The sequence below is a fragment of the Amaranthus tricolor genome, chromosome 2, assembly GCF_026212465.1.
Source record: "Amaranthus tricolor cultivar Red isolate AtriRed21 chromosome 2, ASM2621246v1, whole genome shotgun sequence".
Lineage (NCBI taxonomy): Eukaryota > Viridiplantae > Streptophyta > Magnoliopsida > Caryophyllales > Amaranthaceae > Amaranthus > Amaranthus tricolor.
The window spans coordinates 38,478,875-38,496,923 of NC_080048.1; the positions used below are offsets into that span (position 1 = coordinate 38,478,875).

Genomic DNA, 18,049 nt, shown 5'->3' on the forward strand with positions numbered 1-18,049 from the left:
CGTATAATAGAACCATCTCAGTTATCATTTTTCAATATTAATAGAGTCGTAAAATCGCATGATTCAGACCATTATGTAGACAGAGTCATACCTAAGTTCTCCCCTGCCCGTCTATATTAGAGATACATATTAAATTATCAAATACTCCCTCCAATTCACTATTAATGTCCGATTTGCTTTATGCACTTTATCCAATGTATTTATTCATTTCTTAATATCTCTAATTGTGCATAATTACAAATTATGGAAAGTCGATATGAATAATTCTTGCATTGAGATGAATCAAACAAGATCTCACTTGACTATGTTTTAACTTATAGGTTAATAATAACATATGAATTAAGAGTAAGAGATGAATAATGTAAAAAAAAAAAAAACAAATGGGACATTACTAGAGAATTAAAGGGAGTATATTATTCTTTTAATTAAGCCCTATAAATACAAGTCCAATCTCCCACAAGTTCTTCAACCAACTACTTACTACTCCTCAATATTGTATCAAAAATACATCATTCTTAGTATTATCATCATTTCATATAACAATCTAGCTTAAAATGGCTTCATCTTACAACTTTCAAGTTAGATTTTTTGCATTTTTAATGTTAATAATCTTATCAACCTTCAATTTAGGAAGCCATGCACGTATTCTTTACCCACAAAAACATGGTAGCAATAACATTAGTAGCAACCAAATATTGCATGAGCTTGGGTTTCATGATGTGCTTAAGTATCAACAACAAAGGCCTATGTGGGCCAATGGTATCGGATCGGACCGGATTTCTCCTGGAGGACCCGACTCGCAACACCACTACGCTCATGAGCCTCCAACCTTGCATTAGAGATTAAATTTGGTAACCCTAAGATTGTTTCACAATGATAAGTTTTCATCATTATACCCATTATATCCCGCTCATATTAAGTAAAAGAAAAAAAAAAGACTAATATTTTTATGCTTGATGTCCACCCGGTTTGTTTTTAAACTTGTGGTGTAACAACGAAAGTCATGCATTTTAAATGTTTTCGTATGCTAGGTGTACAAGTTGAACGTATTAAAAAAATTACTCTTCTGTCCATTTAAATTTGTTGCATTACATGAATGAAATTGAGAGTTTTTTAAATTATTGTGTATCAAATTTAAAGGAGCGAAGAGAATATGCAATCATGTTTGGAGGAAGGTTTTGGTTTAAAGCATTGTATGATGTACTCTTTTGTATGTATCTAGTTTATCTCTCTTGTGATCAAATGATGTTTGAAAGATCCAATTTTAAGGTATAAGTGAATTGATTACAAAAAATGAGTGTATGTTGTATTACCTTCAAGTGATCAAGAAGTATCTTCTTTATGTCTATAATTATGTTGTCTAAGTCTTTTAAAATCTATCTTTATATGTTGTTTGTTTGCCCAAAGTTGATCAAAAAGTTATGTTGATGATTATAACTTTGGAATATCTTATATACTTTATTATTATACTTAAAAATCCTAATAATTATAAGTATAAATGTAACACATGTTATTGGAATTACGTAGTATTTATTTAAAACGTTAGAATATTAACTACTCTCTCATTTTTAGAGTATGTTTTAGTGATAAAATAATAACTCTTTTGAAACTTTTAATATATGACTTACAATGGGGATTGAAATTTTGAAGTAGAAGAGAGGTTTAGAGAGATAGGAATTACTTAATCTTGTATAGAGATTAAGAATATATTAACTACACTGATTATTATAATTTATAATTATTATAATTACATGCAATAAAATGATTTTAAAAATAAATAAGGGAACATAGCATAATAAGAAAAACAAACTCTACGTCTCTATGTTGCTGATCAGTGGCCAAAGTCATCGAGTCGGTTTTTTCTGTGGCCATCTACAAAAAGCACAATTTAACTTTTACCCATTTTTGTACCAATTAATTTTCAGTGGCGTCCTAATTTCATGTCATGAGCCTTTTAGCCTAAGACACATAAACTTCAACATAATGAAATTCAATGAGAATAAGGGAGGAAATATTATTAGTTGAAGAAATGATAAAATTTAAATAATATTGGATATTTTACACATGATTTAGGGATGAATCCAAAAAAAAAAAAAAAAAAAAAAAAAAAAAGAAAACTAGCTTAAGATGGGCCAAATATTTACATTTTCATATGTGTGACTGTTGAACAAATTTAAATAATATCAACTCAGATAGTAATTTTTTATTGATATTAATAAATTTTAGTCAATTGACGAGTTATAATCCAACCTCCGAAGTTCGAACCCTTGAGGCTTTCGTTGGGTTTAAGGTCTATCAACAAACGTACAAGTCCCACATAAAAACAAGACTCATATGATGCTCTTCGTCACCAAAATCAGGTACCCAAATCTCTTCCTTATTCCTACATTCAAACCCAGATTATACTCTTCAAATCCTCCACTTCATTGCCAATGGTCAGGCTTACAACAATGGAGAGAAAGTTCAGTCAACCAGAATCGAACATGGGGAATAAGAGGCCCAGAACCTCCATTGAAGCATGAACAAGTTGAAATTCCAAATGGGTCTTGTTCATCTTTAGCTGAACTTGGTGCTTTAGTTCTTTCCACTAGTGATCCTCTTGCGAAATCCCAGATTTCCCATTTTGCTTATTCTAAATGGCGTTTAGAAAAACTTCCTATTGGGGTTTTTGACCCGCCTTCTCGTCCTGCCCGCCCAAGTAAACCCCAGCTGGTACTTCTTTTTCTGTGTTTACCCAGTTTATTTGTTGAATTATTCATTGTTTTTTCTGGGTAGTATTTGATGTTGTTTGGTCGGGAACTATCCTTGAAATGCTTAAGAAGTGGCCTAATGTACAAATAGAAATTCATATGAAGTGTATGAATGTCTAATTACAAATTCTCGTGTTAACTTTCGAGTAGTATATTGGATTTCTAGGAAATTAGCAATGAAAGTAATTTTCCATCAATTATAAAGCCCAAGTTGAATTTAATTTCAATGACAACTAAACGAGTTTTTAAAATGCTTTAAGTGGCTTATGAACAAAGGCGAGCCAGGATTTTGGGTTGGGAGGGGGCGAAGAATTTTTGTGTTGTCACAAAAATGATTTTTAGGTGAGGGGATAAACAATTTTTGGGAGTTTACAAATATAAATATCACTATCCCAACGTGATTTGGTGGCTTCTACTTAGGGTGGGGTTTGGGTGGTCTAGTGTACGCAACATTACCCTGTCGGTCCGTTTGGTTGATGGTACTAAATGGTGGTGATGGGAATGATTGATACTTTTATCAAAAGTTCTATGTTATTTCCATGTTAGATGAAAATTTGACACAAAAAAATTTTGTTATATATAAATTTTCATTATCACCTAATACCACCTCTCCCAGTGGTAATGTATTGGAATGAATTTTATGAAAAAAAATGAGATGATCGAGGTCGGACAAGCATGGCCATTAAGGTAGCCAAGAGATTTTGCAACCAAAATTAAACTTGTTTCATTCCCATTACCACAGTTTATTACCACTACCAAACGGACCCTGAGGTGTTTCCAATTGATCGTTGCTAGCAAATACTATGTGCAGTTCATAAATGAGAAGTGCGAGTTATTTTACTATATTCCATTGTAATCCAAAATCAAAGAACTATATAACTTTGGCCCATCGAAATAAAGGTGGTGTTTGAATTTTGAATAGTCATCAAATATTGTGACTTGAATGTAGAGTTTGAATACTTTATGTTTAATTCCTCTTATATACTATGATTTCACTCTTTATTGAGGGTGGGTTGTGATCGACCTTTACACAAACCACTTAGGAAGGTTACATTTTGCTGATAAAACTGTTATAGATCAGTTTATTAGATTGCCTTACCTCTATAGAAAATTAGCAATATATGTTGTAATTGATTTCTTATGCTCTGAACAATTTCTCAAAAGTTAAGGTAAAGATCACACATAAAGTGATAATGATGAACAAAAACTGAAACAATGGAATGCAGTTTTAAGCTAAACATGCAATTCACATGGCACTAGTATTAACTTATATTTGCATCATCTTTTGAGTTTTTTGTTTTGGGAGGGTGAATTCTCAGTGTTACAATAAGCTTTAAGAAAATGAATACTCCATATATGCCTAGTTATAAGCGTCTTTTTATATAAACAACCGCTAGGCAAGATTTGGAGGGGTCAGATTTACACAACTTTATCTTTGTAGTGATGACAACCATAACCTTGTTAGTGATAACAAAGAGGTTAATTTGAATTGACCCTTGCTAGCAATTAGCAAACATATCTTCAATGTTAGCTAAATAAAAAGTGATCATGATTTAATGAATCATTTAAATATAATTCATTATGATTTGAAACCAAATATTGTTGTCCATGTGATTTTTCTCCATTACCTCCAATATGTAACTTACCGATTTTATAAATTCTCTCCACAAAACCATGTGCTATGTTTTGTTAAAAAGCAACTTTGGCCTAGCGGACCAATCTTATATAGACGGAGGGAGTGCGTGAATGTTGCTCCTTGTTTGTGATGAGTTCATGGATTCTGTGGATGACATATAATTTCTTCGTTGTAATGCTTGTTATCTATTCCCACTTTACATCTTATAATATAGCCAGCTATATTCTTCCAAATGAAGGTACCTCCAAAGGATATCCCACCTCCTAAAGAATCTGGCTTACCTCTCAATGCATATATGCTTCATAACCTTGCTCATGTAGAGCTTAATGCCATTGATTTGGCTTGGGATACAGTTGTTCGCTTTTCACCCTATCAGGATATGCTTGGAGAAGGTTTCTTTGCTGATTTTGCTCATGTCGCTGATGATGAGAGTCGGCATTTTTCTTGGTGTTCACAACGATTATCAGAACTTGGCTTCCAGTAATTAATGCCCATCATACTTTATCTTCCATTAAGCTATGGAGATGTATCTATTTCCTTCTATTAGTACTACCCATTGTTAGAGTATATAACATATCCTGGGGCCTCAACCATCAGCTTAAGCTTTTGGTTGAATTGGTTCCTTGACATGGTATCAGAGCCGATGGTTCGATCAACAATTTAAAAATGGTAGGTTCGAAAAGAATGGCGTTCCTACCCTAATTGATTACTCCCACATGCGAACTTGACGGGGGTTCGCATGTGAGGGGGTGTTGGGATGAGTTATCCCACATCGATAAATTGAAAATGGTGTGCACGCTTTATAAGCTATTAGAGACCTTCTTCCCATTGCCATATGGTTTTGGGATGGTATATATCTCCTTAGCTTATGAAGTGTGTGCACTTGTGTCTTCCCGTTAATATGCTGGCATTCACAATAAGTCCAGCCTAATTTAACATGGTATCAGAGCCAATGTGACAAAAGGTCACGGGTTCGAATCTCAACCACCCCTCATTCAAAGTGGAATATTGAGCACCATGTATGAGGAGAACATGTGTTGCATCCACACTTCTAGCCCAAAGGGCTCTCGTGTGAGGGGGCGTGTTAGAGTATATAACATATCCTGGGGCCTCAACCATCAGCTTAAGCTTTTGGTTGAATTGGTTCCTTGACACCCATATATTGAATGATAGACATTTAGTTTTCCTGATTCTGCTGTAAGCAGATATGGAGATATGCCTGCTCATAATCTGCTCTGGAGAGAGGCTGACAAGTCGTCTTTCAATGTATCTGCACGATTGGCTGCAATTCCGCTTGTCCAGGTAATTAAATGATAGACATCTCATCTAGTGTTAAAATGGTTTATTCATAGTCTATGGAAATCTTTTAAGTTTAAAAATTTGGTTTGAAAAATCAGCTGCAAATCAGCCCTTTCTGTAGAATGAATCAAATCTGATCCAACTATTACGACCTGTTTGGTATTCGGTACTAAATGGTGTGAATGTTAATGAAATGTTAGTGTTATTTTGGTAAGAATATATCTTGACAAACTTAATGATCATACTTATTCTCCTTCAACAACCTCTTTTTCTTCGTAAAATTCATTTCAATGTTTTACCCCTTAAACATGTGGTATCACATGGTAATGGAAAATTGTGGACCAAAAAACCTTTCTACGATCAAACTTTCATTACTGTTGCACATGCGTATATATATATATATATATATATATACATATATATATATATATATATATATATATATACATATATATATATATATATATATATATATACATATATATATATATCCCGAATACATCAAGTCATCAACTAATTTGGGATGGAAGACGTAACCCAAATGTGTATTTTTACATTAGGAGGCTAGGGGACTTGATGCAGGACCAAGACTTGTGAAAAAGATGATTGGTTTTGGAGATAAAAGGACTTCAGGTATAGTGGCTAAAATTGCCGATGAAGAGGTTGCGCATGTTGCTGTTGGTGTCTACTGGTTTATTGCAGTTTGTCAAAAAATGGGGCGGGTCCCATGTTCTGCTTTCAAAGGTATCAATTTGATTCTCATAAATGAAGTACATTATAAGTTTCTCTCATCCGTTTGGATTTAAAAACGCTCTGTTTTCCTCATTCGCTTATAGTACTGACTTTTGAATTGTGATGCAGACTTGTTAAAGGAGTATGACATAGAAGTAAAAGGACCTTTCAATTATACAGCTCGAGACGAGGCTGGCCTGCCCCGACATTGGTATGTCAAGTTTTAGCCTTACGTACTATCCAATTAGGCCGCTGGTGGTACAAATGCAATTGATTTGTTTGTACATGTTGAGTTTGGCATGCCTTGAGCTAACCTTTGTCGTTGGGTAATTTTCGGCCTAGTCTTGTTCTTGTAGCTTTGGAGTATTTGGTGTGGAGAAGTGTGCGCTTAGGGTAGTGAAATGATGGAGAAGACTACTCGAGAAACCTTGTTAAGTTAGTGTCAAGCATGGAGATGTATGTGAGGAAGCGTGGGAAAGTGTTATGCTTGAACCCTTGTGCACAATGCCTAGACAAGAGAGACAGAGACCTGCCTAGCCATCATCTATGTTAATCGGACTCTTCATTTTGCTTCACGTATTTGTGTCCGATCCTTGATACTCGGACATTGGTATGACACTTAGACACTTCATTTTAGGCTTTTGATTGAATTATTAGATGTATCCGACACTTGGACACGTACCAGTATCCGACATCAGTACCTGAGTCCAAGTAACATAACTAGCCATAAAGTGCTTGGGGAAGCACATTTTTAGCTCGGGTGAGAACACCTTCGAGCAGCAGGCAGAATCTTTGCATCCTTTGCTGCTCAGGCAAGCACTAACTCACTCGGGCGAGCAGCCCTTATCAGTGACAGCACACCTTTTATCTTCCAACCCGTCCCAATACCCACTAAGCTCGTAAGTGTACAACCAAGTCGCCAACCATCATTAATCTTCTTATCTATTACTTGATTTCCTTTATCCATTGTCTACTGGGGTAATTTTCCTTTTCTGTTCCCTGCATTTGGTATACTGATTCCTAGGAGTATATGCATATCATCATCTATTTGAGGCCTCGGAATACTGAAAGATACAGTTTGAAGTTGCCTGAATAAGTGCTTCTCGATACAGATTTTAGGACATCAGGCCATGTACACATAACCTTATTTCAACTCTTCGTGTTGCCTTAGTCCTTAGTACTTGTTTTGGAAAATTTACACTTTGATAAAAATTTAGTGCTCTTTCAAGGTGGATCTTGTTGCGTGTAGATAAGCACGAGTACATTTTTAGTTACTCTACATGTGTAAAGTCTAGTTATTAAACTCCGTACTACTCAAGTGCTTGCGGTTCTAAATATCAAACGTCGAGTTATTCAAGCTCATTACCGCTTCTTTGGCATTATCAATTTGTAGACTGAATATTTGCCTCCGTTTTCCAGGTATGATGCATCTTCAACCGATAATCAAAGCAAGGGGCAGCTGTCTCAGGTGCGTTATTTGTTTGTAATTTACACCGATCAATAATGTGGTTGGCATTTTCAATCAAACAAATGTTACAGTTTGAGTTTAGTTCATCTGTTCCAAAATCTTGATAGGTTTATGAAAGGCTCGCTCATATTATTGAGATGGAAAACGAGAATGCTAATTCAGGCGAGCATACTAGGTGATGGGTATAATTAGCAGTTGTAAATTGGAGATGCTATAACTCGAAGCCATAGTGCGTCTGTGTCTAATGATGCTACCCGGTAGGTCGCCTTGTAAAAATCTCGATTTATATATGTCTGGGACATGTCGGAGGTTGGAGGATCCGGATGCACAGAGGCAAACCGAATAGGACTCGTAGGAGTTTATGTAGAATGCTACGTTATACAATTATTCAATATGAACGTTCCTTATGATGTTCTTTGATGGGTCATGGTGTTTTCAAGCACATGGTGCACATCCTTAGGGATTTGTTAGTTTGATTGTTGGGGCATAAAGATGAAAATGTGCCTAGAATGCACTTAGTAAAATGAAATTAGTCATATGGACAATGGAATATGAATCACTTGTGGGTATAGTGGAGCAGTTCAATTTGTACTTGACTTATTCGAATCTAAATATGATCTGACTAACTCTAATACGGTGTTTGTGTAGTTAAAGTATCTTGCATTTATTATTCTAGTAATATGACATAGAATTTGAAAGTATCACATAATTTTGATAAATAAAATCCGAAATCTACTTATCGTGAGGTATTATAAATAAAATTCGTTGGAAAGACTAAATGTATACCTCTAGTAATTCAGTCATATTTAGCTTGATTCAACATGATCAAACTTAATGCAAAAAAAAACTTTGACATAATGTTTAGATAGAGAGAATCAAGGAAAAAGAAAAAGTGTGATATGAAAGGATATAGAATTCTTTATTTGGATAACAAAAGAAAGAGGGATCTAGAGTTGAGAAATTTAAAGAAACAATATAGACAAGTTGGTCAAATTCTATTGAGAACGCAATTTCCTTAAGTGGAAAATTTGAGGAAAAATACTCATTTTTTTTTCCTCCTTTCTCTTCTAAATAAGATGTATTTTCTCTTCTTACCCCTTCTTTGTTTTTCCCTTACTACCCTTTTCCTTCTCTTAGTTTATTTTTCCTTCTAATTTGCTATTCAAACACAATGTAAAAACATACCAAAATAAGATGAGAATAAAATCCATAATAATTAAATTTGAGATTCTCATCTACCCTCCTAGAGGTTCTCTAACTTAACCCAAATAAAAAATTATTCCCTAAAAATAATAATTAAATAACAATTGCGGAATCTAGTTGTAATACGTATTCCTTAATCATTTGTCAAACATAATTTGTCAATCACGTCACCTATAAAAAAAACCAAATCCCCTTACTCATGTACTCTTCTTTCAGTCCCATTTAAAATGTAACATATCTGATAAATCTCATAAATCTCTAACATTGAAAACTTAAATATTGCATTTTCAATGATAAAAATCAATTGTATTTTTATTTTATTTTATTATAGATAGGTAAAAATCAAATCTTAAACATTTTTCAAAAAGTAAAACTTACTCTCTAACTAAGACATGACGGTTCCTAAAAACAAATACTTTAAATTATTATTTTTTTTAAAGAGTTCAATCAACGCTTTACTCCCAATTCCCAAGTCCCAACTCCCTTCATAAGCAAGCCCCAAAAAGCCGGCAGAACAAAATCTCAAACACTTCAATTTTCGACGCTTTTGAGCTTTATCCATCAACCATGTGCTGCGACGGAGATTGCAGACCAATTGGTTTTCTTTTAGGCCTTCCTTTCGCCTTCTTATGTCTTCTCGTCTCCATTGTTGGCGTCATCGTTTGGATCGTCGGGTAAGTTTTTCCCCTTCCAATTAATTCCCTTTTACATCACTAATTTCAATTATTATTATTATTATTATTTAATTAATTGGATAAATTGTCAATAATCAACTAATGTTTGCTTAATCTGTCGAAAATACACTCACTTTTATTGTTAAATTAAATAAGAGGATTTTAAAATGAGAAAGATAAAAATTCAGATTTATGAAATATTATCTTTTCTGTGTAGCTTGATCGTAACCTTAGATTTTTAGAATTCATCTTATTTTTCTTATTTTGAACACCCTTCTTATTAAATCTCTCCTTTATTGTTAAATAAACTCATTTTTATACTAATTTAAATTTTTTTAAAAAATAATCAATAATTAGATTTATTTTTAGCGTTTTGAGCAAAGGTGTGTTCATTTTTATAATTTACCCTAATTAATATGACTAATTCTTGTTTTAAATTTTTGTATAAATTTGTTTTATTGCAGATTGACATTAAGTTGCATATGTCCATGTTGTTTATGTGTGACTGTATTAGTGGAGCTTGCACTTGAACTTATCAAAGCTCCTATTCATGTCATGGAATGGTTTACTTCTAAGATCCCTTGCTAATTTTGATTTTTTTGATTATTTCTTTTTGTATTTCTTGTAAATTTCAATAATTTGATTTTGGGGTTTGTGTAATAATTGTTGTTTATTAATAATCATGGGTTGGTCTTTTTAGTTGTATTTATGGGATTTCTTTCACAAAATTTGTATGTTGTCTTAATTTTATATAATGGATTTATTGTTATTGCAATAAATTGATCATTACTTATTTTCGTGTGATATTGTTTGTTATACTTCGAGTTAAAAGCTTTTGGAATTTTGATTAAAACGTAACTAACTAATTGTAACGAAGAGAGTATATGATTAGTATATTTTTTTTTAGATATTTATGTGTTTTCTGTATGGTTGAAAATCAATTTTTAATGTGATTGAGAGATAAGTAAACTATTTGGATTAGAATTGGTTTAAACTCGTTAGTTAGGAACTTGGGAAACTAGACATGTTCAATGTGGGGCTAGGGGTCAAGGGGTGAGTCGAGTCGAATCGATTTACATTTAGAGTTGGTGGGTCTGACATCATGTAATGACTCGTTTGTTTTAGCTTACTGTCTATTTCTATAAATTTGTTATATTATATAAATTGAAATGGAAGTTTTTTAGACGCGATCATGTAGGAAATTTAAGGATTGAAGGAGTACTACTATTTCTTTTATAAAAGATCCCATGAAAAATGCTACCAAAATTATAGAATCAGATTAATTTCTATATTCGATTTAGTAATTATTGGGAGTGTTTTACAAACAGCTGATAATTTGTAACTGATAGCTGATTGCTCAGCTGATTTTATTAACTGGTTTACTAGTTAATTTTGAATTCGCTGCTATGAGCAACTTGTTTAAAAACAGTTTATTCATATTAATAAGTTGTTTCAACCAACTAATTTACCAAACGTTAGTGTTGACTGGTTTGGCTACTCAATCCTCTACTTATATCATAATAAACTAAAATTGCACAATAAGTTATTTTGCCAAATACCCATTGAATGAGATGGTCTGATGATTTTTAATAACTAAAATGGATATTTTAATGTTTTAAGGGGGTATTTCCCTTCACAGCCAGGCAATCATTTAGAAAAGCTTGATGTGGATGTTTAGCCTAATTATAATTAGAACATGATGGATCATGTGAGCTTGATGAGATGAATTATGGAGTACCTTATTTGTCCGTCTTCTAGCTTTTGCTTCTACATATTCTATTATTATTGTGTTGAAATTTTTAATCAACTTATTGGGTTTGGTTGCATGATCGAGCAACCTTATTTGTTTAATCTTTCAAGACTTGTTTTCCCTTTTTTTATACTTTGTTCCATTTTGATCATTATATCTTTTTTTTTTGGCATTATTAGCCGATTAATTTTAGCTTGTATTTTATTCTCAATCTACTTATAAGTTAGAACATGAATAAGTGAGATCTTGTTTAATGCATCTCAATGTAAGATTCTATTAATATTTTATAATTTTTAATCAAGAACAATTAAAAATATTTAAGAAATATATAAAACACCAAGGGGTTGTTTGGCACATAGGATTTGCAGAAGGGAATGAGACTTTGTTCCAAAAAAATTGAAGTACTTGTTTATTTAAAGGGAATAGGAATAGAAAATAGGTATAAAAAATTCAAAAGTCTCTAAAAATTAAGTCTCGAGGGAAGGGTGATAATTAGTGAGACTTTTATTTTCATTTATTTCTTCCACGTCCCTAATATGCTAAATAAGAAATAAGACTTTTATATCTTCAAAATCTGATCTTAAAAGTCTCATCTTAAAATCTCATAAGTTCCAATTGCTTGTGCCAAAACACCCCAAATGATTTGATTAGAATAAACACCTTCAAATTATTTGATTAGAATAGAATGGTTAGGAATTTCTATGTTGTTTCCATTGAGGATCAATTTCTTTGATGCTTTATAAATGACTAACACTTATGTATTCTACTAATTATTGTTCTATATTAATATTAATAAAATTTACGTTAAAAATACATTAAATAAGATCTAATTAATTATTGTTCTATATTAATATTAATAAAATTTACGTTAAAAATAAATTAAAAATAAATTAAATAAGATCAATTTACATTAAAAATAAATTAAATAAGATCTTGTTTGAACGTGAATAGGATAGAGTATAGAATACATATACACACACCTAGGATTGAATTGACTATTCATCCTCCTTTTGTTGACAAACCAAATACTCCTATCGACAAATATAAGTTAACAATTTCAGTCAAAAGCCATTTGATAAATATTGAAATTACTATAGATCATTTTTGGAAACTAAAATTAATTATAGATCACGAAAATTCAAATATGTAGAAGTTGGAAGGTAAAAAGAGTTTCCCAACTTATATGAACACCAAAGAGAGAGTTTGAGGTACACAAAACCTTACAAATACATGTGCTAAAAACTAGAATACATTCACATACACAACCAAAATATTAAACATTTATTAACTGCAAACTACTTCACACTTCACCTCAAACTTTACTTGCCAAAAACCACCGTAAAACATATGAAGTCTACCATTAACCATAAACATTGCTGCTACCTTTAAGTTCTACCTTCTCCTTTACTTCATCTTGCGGCCTCGGGCCCGCTTGCCCCTGTCCAGGCCCGGCAACGAGATTAGTCGTGTGTTGCGCAATCTCGACTATTGTTTCGCCAATCGCTCCGAGCACACCTTCTCCTTTCTCGATCATTATCTCCCCCGTCTCCGCCCCTTCTGCCATCGTGTTCATAGTTTTCTGTTTGAGCGTTTCCGTTCCCTTCTGTAAATTCCCCACGACTTCTCCCCCACTAGGCATACTCCCCATCATTTCCCTTCCTTTGTCAGTAAGTTTCCCGGCTCCTTCCTGGATTTTAGACGGCAGATTTGCCGTGCTCTGAGCTATCTCCACAACCGTTTCGCCTATCGCTCCTAACACACTTCCTCCTTTTTCCATCATCTCGCCTGTTCGAGTCCCCTCTCCCGTTCTATCGCTACCTTGCGTCTGTGTAGTTCGTCCGCCCGGCAAACTCTCCTTCAACTTCTCTACAACCCCTTCACCTGCTGTTGGCTGATTCTCTCCATACTCGCCCTGCACATAAATCAAAGCAATTAGAGACTCGAAGGGACAAAACGGGTAATACCTAAAACTGTTCAGGCGGTAGCTATACCGTATCATACTGCACATGTTTCTCTTCTCGGTATCTTTCAGCCTCCATTTTCTTTCTAGCCGTATAATCCGCAAGCTTTTCTCCAGTGTCAACAGCTGCGTCTCGTGCCATAACCACCGGAACCTCAGCCAGCTCGGTCGCTTTATGAGCAGCGCTCGCAACCACATCCTTAGCCATCCCCAACACTCCTCCTGCTTTCTTCGTAGCGCCAACCGCAACCTCTGACGTGAGATGGGCCGCCCCCCACCCAGCGACGACAGCTTGATCTTTCACCTCTTCGGCTACCTTCCCTGCTAACCCGGCCGCAGTTTTACCCACCGCAACAGCCTTCTGTCCCACGTAGCCGGCTACACTCTTTGTGGTGCTCACAGTGGTGTCTTTGGCTTGCACCGCCTTTTCGCCAGCATACTCGGCTGTCTGTTTTGCTGTCTCTTTTGTGTATTCCACAGACTTTTGGCCAGCAGATGACAGCGCTTCTTTGGCTTGTTGCGCAGTCTCAGACGCTGTTTCAGCCATCGGACGTGACTTCTCTGATATGTATTGGGTCGTTGCCCCAACTCCAGCACTGGCTCTCTCCTTGGCCGTAAGGCCCAGTTCATACGTCTTAGCTGCTGCTGCTCCTAAGCCATGTTTTGCTGCTTCTTTCGCTTCCCATGCTGCATTCGCCGCCTCTTCTTTTGCTTTGTTGTACCTGTAAAACAGCAAACCAAGCCCGCAATTATCATCAAATCAATAAATCAATGATCAGAGGTGTTCTTTATCGAGTAGATTTCAGATCAGGTATGTTTCACATCAGTTCAGGTTTGTTTTGAACATCTCTATCAATGATGAACACGAAACACGAACAGCCATAATTATAATCATCAAACCAATGATTAGAAGTGTTCCTCGGGTAGATTTCACATTTCACGTCAGTTCGTCGGATCTGTTTTGAACATCTCTATCAATGATAAAAAACACGGATAACCATAATAATAATCATCAAATCCATGATCAGAGGTGTTCCTTCAGGTTATCGGGTAAATTTTGGATCAGTGGGAAGATTTTGGGTCGTATGTTTCAAATCAATTCGTGGGTTATCGGGTAGATTTTAGGTCAAGTATGTTTCACATCAGTTCATCGGGTCTGTTTTAAACAGACCTATCAATGAGAAAATGCGGCCAACCATAACACTACTCGGGCATCGTATACCTTGCTTCCGTGGACTCTTGGGCATCAAGGGAGTCCTTTTGAGTGGTTTGTCTATAAGTAGAAACTTGTTCCGTCAACGGCCTATCTTGTTGATGATGTTGTCCCCCTTGTTTACCCAAAGTGTCCTGCATACCCTTATGTTCTCCTTTCATCTCAAATTTCCCTACAGAAGTAGGTCCTTGCTGTCCTCCTGCACCATGGCTTCTTTCTTGGCCTCCTAATTTATGTTCTTGCTGATTTTGTCCTATTCCTCCAACCTTTTCTTTGGTTTCCCAACCAGTACTTGCTCCCTGTTGTTTAGCTTTGTCATACCTATTTTACCATCATAAACCTAAATGTTAACGATTATGTATTACATCCTTATCATATGATTAACTTCTTAATTATTATAATCAGCTCAATTATACTCATAATTTTAACAACTTTTTTATAAATAACAAGTTAATTACTATTAACTAAAGGAAAGCATAATAATAGTACTAGTTTAACTATAAGTTCAAAACTCCCCACGTTTTTTTTTAAAGTTCTTTAAAATATCGTGCAATTTTGAAAAATATTGATATTTTTCTAAGTACTTTGTACTTTTGAAAACTTAAACTTAAACATATACTGCCTATGCGGTCGAACATGCTCAAACCCTCAAACCCTCTGGTTTTGCTTTTTTTTTTTTTCCTTTTTTTCTGGTTTTGCATTTGTTTTTCGTTTTTTTCTGGTTTTGCATTTGTTTTTCGTTTTTTTTCATGGTTCAGATCATGAAATATTTTGGGTCAATTCATAAATTTATTCATATATTTAAAAGAACAACCCGTCTTATACGAAACCGTCTCATGATCATATGACCTTAAAACAAAAAGGTTGTACGCTAAAAGTTTCTATTATTGAGTTATTTTAACCGTATTAACCGTATCAAACATGTCTCAGGTGAAAACGTCTCATACCAGAATTTGTATTAAAAGAAATGTAAGCTACACACCTTTGTTGAGCAGATTGAATAGCATCAATGGAGTTTTGTTGAGCAGTTTGTCTATAATTAGTCATCTCCTCCAACGACGGCATCGCTGTCTTCTCTTGTTCACCATGACTTCTTTCCATGCCTCTTCCTCCTTGTCCTTGCCCTTGCCCTTGCGCTTGTGATTTCGCCTGCGCCAGCGTAGGTTTCCACACTCCATGGCTCGTATCCCTCCCCCCTCCTCGCTGCGCCTGCCCCTGCCCCGTTCCATGGCTCGTATGCCTTTCACCTTGTTGCACCCGGCTCGCTCCACCCTGGCCCGTCACCCCGACCTTATCAGAAAGAGACTCAAAATGTGCATCATCCCTCCCTTCATGACCACCACCAGCCTGACCCACACCAATAACCACCGTCGCGCTTCGAGCCCCGCCACTTTTTCTATCAGCATCAACAGAAGCAGCAGCAGCAACAGCAGAATCAGCTACCTTAGAAGCAAGCTCTTCAAATTGAGTAGCTCTTTTAGGCACAAGATCTTTCTCTACATTCACATTCCTCTCTTGGGTTGTATTCTCTCTTCTCCTCTCTTGTTGTGAAGCCATTCTAAAACCCTTTTTTTCGTATGTTTTACTTTTAATTGATATATTTTGATTTTGATGAAATAAAATGAATGAATAAATTTGATTGTTGGGTGAATATAAATATATATGATTTGGTTGAGCGGTTTGAGATGATCAAGATAGATAATGGAAGTGAGAAAGGGGTGAAGGAAGTCTTACATATGCCATGTGGTGAAAAGGGGAAGAATGAAGAGGTGACTAAGTAGGATAGATTGTTAAACATGTGTCCTTTAAAAGGATTCAAATGATCCTAGTTTTGGCATAGGTTACCATGTATTTTGGGTTTAAAACGATTTGATGATATAATATTTACCCGATTTTAAAATCTATTTGACTTAATTTGACTTGAAAATGGATTTAAAATAATATAAGAATCAATATGAAAACAAAACTCGATTTTAAACCAATCCTAAACACGAAATTCGATGACCCGACTAAATACCTTTATCTGGTATACTTCCAAGTTAGAGTCATACAGAATTTTATAGTATCACACTGCCACGTGCGGTTTTATGCAGTTCTTGAGAGTGCAACATCTGGCATTCGTATGGCTAATTTTGGTGTATTACTAGTCATAAATTTGAATTTCATCTATCTTCGCAAAAGGTTTGTTGTGGGTATAGGAAAATTCCATATGGTAGCATTTATTTTTCATGAAACGCTAATGGTAATATTTTTGTAAGATTTTTCAAGCATTTAGTTTATGCACTATTTAACTACCGTAGCATTTTCTGTTAAATTCTTGTTAATTTCTGTTAAATTCATCATCTTGTAAGATTTTTTCACATTGTAGCATTCAATTTTTGCTCTCCAATGTTTAATTCACCATTTAACGTTCAATTCACCGTTTAATTTACTAAAGCCCTTACATGTTGTAACAATTTTATTTTCATTCAAATTATTGGCATTATAAATTTCAAAAAATGCATTACAAACACTAATAAATGATTCAAAAGACGCATTTTATAAGCTCAAAAGGTACATTTCATAAGTTCAAAAAGTGCATTCCAAGCACTTATACATATCTACTTATTGTTACAACATTTAAGGGCATTGATAAATTAATCGGTGAATTAAACGATAAAATAGTGAATTAAACATTTGAGCGCAAAAATTGGATGCTACTATGTGGAAAAATGTTACAAAATGATGAACTAAACGGAAATTAACAAGAATTTAACGGAAAATGCTACGACAGTTAAATAGTGCATAAACTGGCTGCTACCATGTGGAAAATCTTACAAAAGTGCTACCGCTGGCGTTTCATGAAAACTGGATGCTATAATGTGGAATTCCTCATAAATATATAATATAATATGTAATATAGCTTGAAGCTTCAACCATTTAGTTTGTGGATCTTGTTTCAGTTAGAATAATGGTTACTTTTCTTATATATATATATATATTATAGGCTCGATTCTCTCCTATCTTCCTCTTCTTCGGTTTACCTTATAGTAAAAAGAATATTAATAGTAACATAAATGGATAACATTAAAAACGAAAATCACTTTCATAGTTAACATAAATTGTCTCACAAATTTTCAAATGGCATGGTATCAAATGAGACCATCTTTATTGAATTGGTATAATGTACACTTATTGTTTTAAAACGATCATTTATAACCTTAAAGTGATTACTTATAATTTTGAATTGATGACTTTTAATAATCTTAGTTTGATTAATTATAACCTTAAAGTGATCAATTAGAGATATGGGTTCGTCTCATGGTGAGACGACGGTTATATATAAGCCTTGGTGAAATTGTTTTGTAGTTATCTTAAATTATAT

General features: G+C 34.4%; 3 protein-coding genes across 4 annotated transcripts; 2 read left to right on the top strand and 1 right to left on the bottom strand.

Annotated features, from left to right (window-relative positions):
• The first annotated feature begins 2,243 nt into the window (after positions 1-2,243).
• On the top strand, positions 2,244-8,538 carry LOC130806151 (uncharacterized). 2 transcript variants are annotated; one of them, XM_057671105.1, is made up of 7 exons: positions 2,244-2,712; positions 4,625-4,866; positions 5,592-5,688; positions 6,246-6,429; positions 6,547-6,628; positions 7,837-7,885; positions 7,968-8,538. In XM_057671105.1, exons 1-7 carry the CDS (start codon positions 2,335-2,337, stop codon positions 7,998-8,000), a joined length of 1,065 nt encoding a protein of 354 aa, XP_057527088.1. In that variant the 5' UTR covers positions 2,244-2,334; the 3' UTR covers positions 8,001-8,538. The 2 variants fall into 2 exon arrangements, with proteins under 2 accessions (XP_057527088.1, XP_057527087.1); XM_057671104.1 differs by having other exon boundaries at positions 7,993-8,538.
• Positions 8,539-9,462: 924 nt separating this feature from the next.
• On the top strand, positions 9,463-10,555 carry LOC130806152 (signaling peptide TAXIMIN 1). The gene is made up of 2 exons (XM_057671106.1): positions 9,463-9,762; positions 10,227-10,555. The coding sequence occupies exons 1-2, from the start codon at positions 9,656-9,658 to the stop codon at positions 10,348-10,350; spliced, it is 231 nt and encodes a 76-aa protein (XP_057527089.1). The 5' UTR covers positions 9,463-9,655; the 3' UTR covers positions 10,351-10,555.
• Positions 10,556-12,408: 1,853 nt separating this feature from the next.
• Positions 12,409-16,277, bottom strand: LOC130804687 (seed biotin-containing protein SBP65). The gene is made up of 4 exons (XM_057669223.1): positions 15,668-16,277; positions 14,695-15,006; positions 13,504-14,194; positions 12,409-13,424 (listed from the first exon to the last, which is right to left on the bottom strand). Exons 1-4 carry the CDS (start codon positions 16,240-16,242, stop codon positions 12,873-12,875), a joined length of 2,130 nt encoding a protein of 709 aa, XP_057525206.1. The 5' UTR covers positions 16,243-16,277; the 3' UTR covers positions 12,409-12,872.
• Positions 16,278-18,049: the final 1,772 nt, after the last annotated feature.

What these genes read in the sequence shown, in the direction of transcription:
- LOC130806151 (XM_057671104.1), top strand. Translation starts at nt 2,335, where the DNA reads ATGATGCTCTTCGTCACCAAAATCAGGTACCCAAATCTCTTCCTTATT. An exon ending in GCCCAAGTAAACCCCAGCTG is followed by an intron (nt 2,713 to 4,624) that starts GTACTTCTTTTT and finishes TTCCAAATGAAG; the next exon opens with GTACCTCCAAAGGATATCCC. An exon ending in CTGCAATTCCGCTTGTCCAG is followed by an intron (nt 5,689 to 6,245) that starts GTAATTAAATGA and finishes TTTTTACATTAG; the next exon opens with GAGGCTAGGGGACTTGATGC.
- LOC130806152 (XM_057671106.1), top strand. Translation starts at nt 9,656, where the DNA reads ATGTGCTGCGACGGAGATTGCAGACCAATTGGTTTTCTTTTAGGCCTT. An exon ending in GTCATCGTTTGGATCGTCGG is followed by an intron (nt 9,763 to 10,226) that starts GTAAGTTTTTCC and finishes GTTTTATTGCAG; the next exon opens with ATTGACATTAAGTTGCATAT.
- LOC130804687 (XM_057669223.1), bottom strand. Translation starts at nt 16,242, where the DNA reads ATGGCTTCACAACAAGAGAGGAGAAGAGAGAATACAACCCAAGAGAGG. An exon ending in CAAGAGTCCACGGAAGCAAG is followed by an intron (nt 14,195 to 14,694) that starts GTATACGATGCC and finishes GCTGTTTTACAG; the next exon opens with GTACAACAAAGCAAAAGAAG. An exon ending in AACATGTGCAGTATGATACG is followed by an intron (nt 13,425 to 13,503) that starts GTATAGCTACCG and finishes ATTTATGTGCAG; the next exon opens with GGCGAGTATGGAGAGAATCA.